The sequence below is a fragment of the Micropterus dolomieu genome, linkage group LG08 (assembly GCF_021292245.1).
Source record: "Micropterus dolomieu isolate WLL.071019.BEF.003 ecotype Adirondacks linkage group LG08, ASM2129224v1, whole genome shotgun sequence".
Taxonomy (NCBI): Eukaryota; Metazoa; Chordata; class Actinopteri; order Centrarchiformes; family Centrarchidae; genus Micropterus; species Micropterus dolomieu.
Window position 1 is genome coordinate 32236383 of NC_060157.1, and position 10341 is coordinate 32246723.

At 43.6% G+C, this 10341-nt stretch overlaps 1 protein-coding gene across 1 annotated transcript in view; it reads left to right on the top strand.

Annotated features, from left to right (window-relative positions):
* Positions 1 to 413: 413 nt before the first annotated feature.
* The window catches only part of LOC123974611 (immunoglobulin superfamily member 21-like), a 55248-nt gene continuing 45320 nt past the window's right edge, over positions 414 to 10341 (top strand). Inside the window, exons 1-5 of the mRNA XM_046055432.1 lie at positions 414 to 477; positions 6619 to 6731; positions 7414 to 7535; positions 7770 to 7888; positions 8771 to 8886. Coding sequence (XP_045911388.1) covers positions 414 to 477; positions 6619 to 6731; positions 7414 to 7535; positions 7770 to 7888; positions 8771 to 8886 — 534 coding nt within the window. The remainder of the gene's footprint in view (positions 478 to 6618; positions 6732 to 7413; positions 7536 to 7769; positions 7889 to 8770; positions 8887 to 10341) is intronic.

The window sequence follows — 10341 nt, forward strand, 5'->3', positions numbered from 1 at the left end:
GTGGAGAAACAGAGATAGAGAGGTGGAGAAACAATGACAGAGAGGTGGAGAAACAGAGACAGAAAGGTGGAGAAACAGAGACAGATGTGGAGAAACAGAGAGTAGGAGGTGGAGAAACAGAGACAGAAAGGTGGAGAAACAGAGACACAGAGGTGGAGAAACAGAGACAGACGTGGAGAAACAGAGAATAGGAGGTGGAGAAACAGAGACAGAGAGGTGGAGCACTGAGGTCGAGCTGCAGAGAGAGGGAGGGGTGGTGCAGTTGGAGAGAGAGCTGCTTTAATCCTCTGCCTATAAAGCCGGCAGCAGACGGAGGCAGCCTCAGTGTGAAGGATGGGAGATGCAGCGCTGCTCCTCCACCCTGACGACAGATGGGGCATCGCTGGCTCTGAGCAGCAGCAGCACCCGGCAGGATGAGCGGTCCTCTCGCCCTCTGCTGCCTCCTCCTCTCCGCCCTCAGCCTCCGCCTGACCTCCGGTAAGAGCTCCATCAGTGAGTCTGTGTGAGCGAGGTGTTGGTGCTGTCTGCATGCTGCTGATACTCAGAGAGAGCACTGTCACATCCTGCTGTCTGCATAAAATCTCAACATCACGTCAGTTTCAAACTGGTTGTTGGCACTGGAAGATGTTTTCTCCTGTTTTAGTAAAGTAAATACGAGGATGTTAAAAGCTGAGCTCATTGTGCTGTAGTTTCATTTCAGACACACAGATCAGTCAGAGACAAAGGGAAACTTAAACAAGGACAGAAATATGGAGGAGAGCCACGGTGATTAAAACACCTTTGTTCCAGTGATTCCAAAAACAGGAGGAGCTCCGTGTGTCTGCAGTTAAAACCATCTGGATCACATTTATCTATTAGCTCAGTTAGTGTATGTGGGAGTGTTTCTAAATGGCCATATGCATAATTGCATATTTTATTTATTTGGAAAAGTGCTTTGACAGAACAAAAAAAGTTAAGAAAAAAAAGTCATAATCTTAGCTCAAGGTCCACTTACTAGCTTTCGCCAGGTCTTTCATCTCTGGTCTTCATCTGCTCAGCTGCCTTTTTAAAACAGACGTGCTGCTCACGGTGAGGATGATGAAGCTGAAGCCGGTCTTAGATCTCTGCAAGTGACCAAAGCTGCGTCCACTGCACTTCATGGAAACTTGAAGGCAACATGATGCTCAGAGATCCTTTGTGTTCATATTAGATGATTTCCTCACGTTCAGTGCCAAGGCATGAAGCGAGGAGGAAGGTGAGGGTGTGGAGGTCGAGTTGGAGGATGGACGGATTTCTCGCACGACTCCAAACGTTTAACTGTAGTTATGAGCCAAACTAACTATAGTTTATTTTCCATAGCCACCATCTTTCAAATACTGTAAACGTTGAGGAAGAAATGTTTTTTATGTTAAAGACATTAAAAACCTTTTCAATAAACGTAACCCAGGGTTTTACAGAATCATCCAACTTCATTCTTATCCCAGCTCGTCACATCTGCACACTTGAAACTGTGAAATGTCACAGTTTGGTTGGGTTTAGGATGGTCAGCATCGGTCTTTAACACCCTAGGAACCCTTTAGCATTGTTTTTGCACCTGAAAAGATAAAATAACTACCTTGCTTAGGCGAACTCGCTTAAGTAAGGTAGTTATTTTATCCACGTAACTTCACTAAAAAAATCAATGTGTACTTTTTGTTTCACTCTGGAAACGAACACCAGTCTCCTGGTTTAAAGTCCAGTTTCTTGTCCACCCCTTCACCCCTTCACCCCTTTCTCAGTCCTTTCTGTTATTCATTAAACTCCTGCTGTTAGGCTGGAGGACAGTTGCCCTAAGACCCTGCACCAGGTGGATACAGCTGTGATAAAACCACCTGGGAGCTACAGAAGCGTAAAAAGCTGGAAACATTTGATCTGGTAAATGTAAAGTCCACTAACAGGCTGTTCTCGTGTTGGTGACAGCAGAGAACTGAATCACATTCAGTATGAAGGTGCGTGCAGATGCCTCGGGGCTGCAGAGACCTGATAAGTTACCTCCTGCAGTGTGGAGGTCGTTCCTCCCAGGGATAAACAGCTCATTGTCTGACTCTGACCCATATTGCTGAAGGTAATCTGTACTTTAAAATGATTAAACTCTAGTGGAGGTTCAAACCACAAAGTGCATGGAAGCTAATCCCCAGGCAGAATTCACAGATTTTATATGATCTTGGGAGCTTCTGTCTAGATTCTGGATTATGAAAGAATCTTGGAGGGCTTTTAATTTTATTTCACTGTGTCTAAGGTTTAACCGATTAATCCACATTAAGCCACATTATTTGCTCCAGTTCGTGTTCAGCTGGGGATGTTTTGTAATTTTCTCTCTCCCTTTTAAACACGTAATGACTCTAAATATTAATTGTGTCATCTTTTAACATCCCTCTGCTTTCTGAACATTTCTTTTGACTCATCGTTACGTGTAATGTGTATTTTTATCAGCGCAGGTTTAAAAGCTTGTCCCACATTTTAACTGAAGGAACATTTCAGAAACTTCACGTATTTGTTTTCTTTTTGAAAGTGAGATGTTCAGTTGGATATGAAGTGAATGTGATATGAGGATGATCACCGTCTACACAAATGCTTCTCAGAAACAAAGTGAACACATTTACAGGTGCATCTCAACACATTAGAACCAGACTGAGAGATCGAATCATCCTGAACATTTGTAAAACAGTCAGACAGATCGTACAAACAGCACTAAACAGAGTCTTTAGTCAGTAAAACAGTAAATCTTTATGTCAGTGAACATCTCAGAGCATCAGAATGACAAGTAACAACGCTGCACTTTTTCTGTACAGTACATATCAGTTTCAACAGTACAGAGTTACACAGTGCAGGAGATCGGACAGGATTCACAGTTTGACTGTTTGGACTGTAATGTGTTGACAGAGCACGTCACCGTGATACAGTAAAGAAAAAGACACGAAACTGCAGAGAACAACAGGAACAATGACAAAATTAGAAACATAAATATGGGGTCAGACCATTCAACAGAGACCCAGTATAATACACTGATCAACTTGACATATTGATAATGAAGGAAACAGCAGACATTTGAACATAATCATTTGCATAAATGTGTCAAAGCATTTGCAGTTTGTTCAATGAGAAAAGTATTTTCCGATGTGCACACGTGACGAGATGATGATGATGTGGAGCTGAACAAGTAGTGAGAATTTCATTTGAGAAATGTACCAAAGTCACTGAGAACTATAAAGGCTCAGGTAACTCAGAAGCAGGTATGGATCAGCTGATCAGAGCTCTTCTCAGGTCGACATTTCTGTGTTTTAAATTCTTTATTCTAAACATCTAATACATGTTGAGATATTGGAGTTTAGCTGTGAACCGTAATCATCAAGATTAAAACAAAAATGAATCTAGAATATATGAATCACAGAGGAAAATGAACTTTTCCATGACATGGTAATGATTTGAGACGCACTGGTGTTCCCCACAGAGGGTCAGTCAAATACATTTTATTATCATTTGAATATTTCCCACCTGTTATCACTGCACCTATCAGTATTTCTAATTGAATATGTCAGTAGTTTGTCTGGGCAGTTTGGCAGAAGTTCTCTGTTCTGTTGCTGTGGAAAGACTTCCTGATGTTCAGAGGATGAAAGCAGAAGTTTGGCAGCTTGTTAGCAGATGACAGCTGTGGCTGCCCTGAATATAGAACCGAGCCTGTGATCAAAGACGGGTTTGAACATGAGGTGATCCTCCTGTATTTCCTATTCAAAGCGGCTTTTGTTTGGCTCGTCGTCCACCATTCCTAATACGTGCAGCAGCACCAGTTGAACACTTCTTGTAGTGCTTCAACCTGCAGCTGATGTGTTAGAGTCTTTTATCTGACAGCAGGGCAGACGCTCGGCCTCAGATACTGGGAGAAATGCACAAAGAGCAGAGCGACTGGGCCGGATCAGCCAGCTTTATCTCCTCCAGCAAAGACAATACCAGACATGGAATATCAAGCACTATACAGTGCACTGCCCTCCACAAAGGCTAAGCTGTGGAACTGTCCTTTCTATGTTTGTCACATCAAAGTAGGGCGGAAGCAGTCACAGTCCACATCCAAACTCAGCAAGCAGTGATATCACTCCCCAATATCTCGTTTCACTAACCTTAATCTCATTCCAAAATATGCTTTCCTGGGTTAAATGATTGGTGTTTACAGAGGACACCGTGAATCAGTCATCATGTGCAAGTTGTGTTTCATTTCAGTGTTATTCTGATCGTGTTAATCTCTCTGTGTGGGGAGACCGGAGCTCTCTGGATGAAAAGCTGGAGGGAGGATTAAGAGGAAAAACATGGGAAAATAATCTGCAGGCAGGCTGACGTCACGCTATGCAGGCGGGTGTTGTGGAGGTGAGGCTGACTGTGATAGCAGAGGGCACCGGAGCTCCTCCCGGCACTGCCAGGCTGCTGCTCAGCAAGGTGCCTTTGGTCCCAGTCCATGTGTGGGGCAGCCAGACCACAGTTCACCACCACACACACACTGGAGAGACCAGGTCTGGCCGGGGCTTTGTTTGAGTCCTCTACACATGTGATATTCATCTTTAAACATGTCAAATGTTATATGTCACACCTGAAGTGTAGTATTGCATATGTGAAATTCATCCGATACCTGTACGTGAAGTAATCACATGTGAAGTGATACTGAAGACATGTCAGGTATTTCATTTCATAAGTGAGGTGTTTAATAATCCATGTATGTCCATTTATCATATTTGAAACCCATTTGACAGAACACCTTTCTTTAACAAGTTTAAATCAGATGTGTATATGTGTAAATGTAAAACTCCTTTTCCACACACAACCTCGTGCTTAACAAGTGAAATGTTTCATTTGTGTGCTCCAACATGTGAAATCAATGTTTTATGTACATGTAATAAATCACATGTACCTGTATGAATCTTCACATGTCAGCGCTAATAGATGTGTTTATTACATCATATGCATGCAGCTGAATTCTTGCAGTTTGCATTAACCCATTTAATCCCCCGGTCACAGCAACATGTGGCCCTCAGCCTGCTGTGAATACTGTTGCTCCTGGGGATTAGCATACGGAGGCTGATCAGGTTCACTGTGGTGTCCACTCTCAAGGCAGCTGGCCTTAATGGACGGAGTGATTAACACATTCTGATGCTGAGCTGCTAATATAACACACAGAGTGTCACAAAGAAACGCAGCAGCAGCTTTATATTCCTGCTAAATTTAATCCCATGCTCTCAGAGGGATTGAGACCATATTAAATATTCAAGTGTCAGGAATGAAATCTGGAGCGCTGTATCCAAAAAGTCTGCACACAAATGCTGCTGCTGCTGCTGTAAACTATGTTTTTATTGCTGAAAGTTTCATTATTGTTGGACTACAGAGATAAAAGTTTACATTGAATTAAACTTGTAACAGCCAGTTTCTTTACGGTTGTCCAAGTCATCTTATTCCACCCGACAGGTTCATTTATATTGTGTATCATGTTGCAGCTCTTCCTCGGAGCTACATGACGTTTACACTGAATTAAATATTCAAAGGTTTATGGCTGCACCCTTCCATCAAATGGAAATATTCCAAATGCCTTGAGCATTAGTGTCTTGAGATTCAGTTTTGGGATCTTTGGAAACTACATGACATTAAATAAAGACAGGGGAAGCTGAATCAGAGGAATAAGTAAATGCTCCGTACTTGTATAGCGCCTTTCTAGTCTTTTCGACCACTCAAAGCGCTTTTACACTACATCTGCATTCACCAGTCACACACATTCATACACTGAGCCTAAGTGCTCAAACGGAAACTAACATTCACACTCACTCATACACTGGCGGAATAGCCGCCAGGGGCAATTCGGGGTTCAGTATCTTGTCCAAGGACACTTCGACACGCAGCCTGGAGGAGCCGGGGATTGAATTGCCCCTGGTGGCTATTCCGCCAGTGTATGAGTGAGTGTGAATGTTAGTTTCCGTTTGAGCACTTAGGCTCAGTGTGTGAATGTGAGTGAATGATGAATGCAGATGTAAAAGCGCTTTGAGTGGTCAAAAAGACTAGAAAGGCACTATACAAATACGGAGCATTTACATTAAAGACATCAGCAGTCCAGAGCTGCAGCTCTCTTTGGGTTACGAGGGTTTTCCTTCTGTTTCCACATTACACTATATTAGAACTATAACTGTCATTCGTACACTCTTTTTCACACCTTTATTCTTGCTCCAGGTCTCTGCAGGGGCCCAAAGCACCCACCTTAGTAGTGGTTTAGTTGCCTCCACTGAACGCATTGTGATCTTGGTTTGAGCTCCTGAGCAGAGCCTAAATCTATGGTCTGGTTAAGCTTCTGCACATTGAAAGGGCTGAGAGAGCTGCTGAAGCTCCTCTGGTTTTCACGAGGGCAGAGTGTGTTGTAGCTTGTAAAGCGCTGATGTTCTGTTGACCTCCTTCTAAACAACAGAGCAGGAATAAAGCGGCTCCAGGCTGTGGGGTTATTAAGAGTGAAGCTGCTGAGTGCAGTGAAGCTTTCATACTGGATTTCTGTGTAATAAGAACATTATCTAACACCACAGTTATCTGTCAGAGCCATACAGGCCAATGTAATGCAGTTCTCTTTCTCTCTGCCAGGTTATTTAACCGTTTCCATTGAGCCCCTCCCACCTGTCGTCATCGGGGACACAGTCACACTCAAGTGCAACTTCCAAACAGATGGAAACCTCCGAGAGATTGTGTGGTTTCGGGTGAGCACGCAGGTGAACTTCATGCCTCACAGTTTAGACAGCTGATCCTGTTTAGAAGACCGGTGATCTTGTGTGAGAACTGAGAACCATGAAGGTGTTCTGTAGACTTTAGACTCCGATTGTGCCAGAAGCAGATTTGTTTTCACAGAAACATGCAGACATACCCACACAGGACATGTTCTCCTCCACAGACCTTCAGCCACAATCAGGGCTGAACATCTAGCTGCTAGACAACATGATGTTAAGCAGGTAATGTTTTGAGATCTCCAGAGCCCAGAAGGTGTCATGAAGAAAGCAACTCATGTGTGAGCATGAATGAACCATTTCTGCTCTCAGTGAATAATTTGTGCACTTTATTGGTTAATTGGCACCAATGACTAAAAAGAAGATATTTATGAAGCACAACACAACAGAAATGGATCCTCAGGTTTTACTGCGAAACAGCAGAACAGCCCTCGGTATTTAGAACACATGCATTTGTCCTGCCCAATAAAAATAAAAGTGAAATGAAGTGTTTGATGCTCACCCCTTTAGCACTAAACTGTAGTAAGTCAGCTGCACCCGGTGGGCTGAGTCGGCGTTGCTCCCGCTGCAGCCCAAAAAGACCTCCAGTACAAAAGAAATGTCTGTAAGAGTGCTGACACGAAACCTCCAACCGCAATGATGCTCTTTCCCCTCTCAGGTGACTGAAGGAGGCAGTGCCAAGCAGAAGATTTTCACCTATGATGCCATGTACAACACCAGCTACTCCCACATGGAGGACAAACACAGGCGGGAGGACCTGGTCTACCAGTCATCTGTGCGGTAAGACAGGCTGCTGGACATGTTGTCTTATCTTCTAATAACTCATGTCCTTTTAAAGACAGGCGTTTGGGTGGGACATTCACACTTGTAGCTCACAGTGGGGGGAGGGGGAGTGGTAGGGGGAGGTGAATTTAAGGCAAACCCAGGGGGATCTCTAATCTTCACAAGCTGAGATGTTAAAATGAAAGCTGAAGTTCAAAGCATCCAGTAATCTGTGTAGTTGCACATGAACAGGCTCCCTGAAGTCCAGATGGAGGACGACGGCCTGTACGAGTGCCACGTGGGGATCTATGACAGGAGCTCCAGAGACAAAGTGATCCTATCCTCTGGCAGCATCGTCCTCACAGTCATAGGTAAGCGTTCGTTTTTTAGGTTCGCTCATGAATTTTAAAGGCCGTGTCTTTAGGGGGGAAGTCTGAGGATCACCAGGCTCATTAGGATTCATCCTGGATCTGTTACAAAGCTCTGTCCATGCAAATACTTCACTACTGCCAAACATTTCAACCAGCCAATGGCACTAGAGGGAAAGTAAAGGGTTGATCCTCTAAAGACCATGAAAGTTCATCCAACACTAGCATAGCTAAAAACACACCTCACTGAATAACACGGTGGATCTTGTTAGTTAACCTACAGAAATGTAGAAACAACAGTTACATGCTGGATGAAGTCTTGTTGTCACAGTGAGGCTGTCAGGTTTGGACCAAAACCAACACCTGTGCTCACTGACTGATTGTAATTACCTGCGCTGTAGCAGGGTGGACGGATAAACAAAATACTTCCAGCATGAAACATCCCCTGAAACCATTCCTGTCTGAGTGCAGAATAAACTCAGCATGTCAGTCAGAGATTTACAGCTGCTAGTTGGTGTGTTTACCCCAGAGCCAGGCTAGCTGTTTGCCCCTGCTTCTAGTGTTTATGCTAAGCTAGGCTAACCATGCTCTGTTATGAACACACAGGCATGAGATCCATCTGAACATCTTAAACATATTTCCCAAAATGCATTCCTTTGATGAAAGTATTAATTTGAAATGTTCAAACTCGCAGACACACATATATACATACACACATATATATATACACATACACACACACACACACACACACATATATGTATATATGTATATATATATATATATATATACACACACACACACACATACATACACACACACACACACACACTTATGTTCGGTCCATGTCTGAGTGCCTCAGTCCTCTTTGTATTTTCTCTGCAGTACCTCCCAAGTCTATCTCCGTGGTGGCAGCCAATAGCCCGGCTCCTTTCAGCCGCTACGAGGCCCAGAACTTCACTCTGGTTTGCATTGTTACAGGAGCAAAGCCAGCTCCCATGGTGAGATGGAGCCTTTTTACTCTTTATCTCTCTTCAAGGACTCGCTCTCCATAATCAAATTTGCGTCACTGCTTTGTGTGCTATGAAGGAAAGCATGGTGATCCATCCGTCCATTCATGATCACGGAAAACAAATCCTGACAGAGTGAAAGAGGATGCTGGTACTGTCACTGCAGAATGAAATTAGGAGAGCCTCTGTATTTGAAATGTATAAAACAATGGCCCCCCATTCGATGCAGCAGCTGCAGCCTGTGCGACCTCTCTAGAAAATGTATCAGGGATTGATCTCAGGGGATGAGAGCACAGAGGTATATGTGAGACAGTCCAGTGAGGAGTGGCTTCACATGTCCTGAATGAGACAAACATATCAGCGAGAGGAAGATGAGCAGAGCTACATGAACTCATGAACCTGGTACAACTTCATTTAATTTTCTGTGTTCATCGACTGAACTGGACTCTTTGTTTGACCAAGGTCACCTCTGCGTCGCACTGGGCTATTAGTGATGATGGCAGACACCAATCTCTCTGGTCACATGACCATGTACTCTGAGCAACAAACAAGATAAACACTTCAGCATCAGCTAAGCCCTTCACAGAAGCATTTCTATAAATACAGCAGAATGTACAGCTGTAAGATTAGAGATAACCTCCCTGCTCACATGTTCAGTGTTACATTATTCTGATATACTGTAAATAATGTAATGAAAATGGCAATCATATAATCATGTTTTACTGTCATGGTTGGTGGGAGTGTGCGGAGGTTTGTGTTTCGGCTCTGATCATAACTGATGTTTCTGACATGATGCCTGAGACAGAGATGCTCACAAGTCTCTGAGCTAGAGTCCAAGTCAAGTCTCAAGTCTCTGAGCAAGAGTCCAAATCAAGTCTCAAGTCTCTGAGCTAGAGTCCAAGTCAAGTCTCAAGTCTCTGAACTAGAGTCCAAGTCAAGTCTCAAGTCTCTGAGCAAGAGTCCAAGTCAAGTCTCAAGTCTCTGAGCAAGAGTCCAAATCAAGTCTCAAGTCTCTGAGCTAGAGTTCAAATCAAGTCTCAAGTCTCTGAGCTAGAGTCCAAATCAGGACAGAGGTTTAGTGACCTCCTAAGGGGAGAGCAGTGATTGGTGGTTATGTAGGGACTGAACCCTTCTATAGAATTTGACCTCTAACCCCTTGTTTTGTTACCTCAGAATAGTACTGTACCCTTCTATGGGTTGGAGCTTTTATTTTGCAGACTCAAACCCTTCTCTGGTACCTAACAGATACTAAACATGTCCTATATAAGCTATGTTTGATGTACAGAGAGACAGAGTGGCCATCGGGCTGGGTCACTCTCCAAGCTGCTGCAGAGCTTGTAATTGATGCTGAACTCCTTGATTTGATAAACTTTTATGATCAAGAACAGTGTCAAGCAGATTTCTTCTCAACACATCATCGCAGCATTATTGTTCGGACACCACACT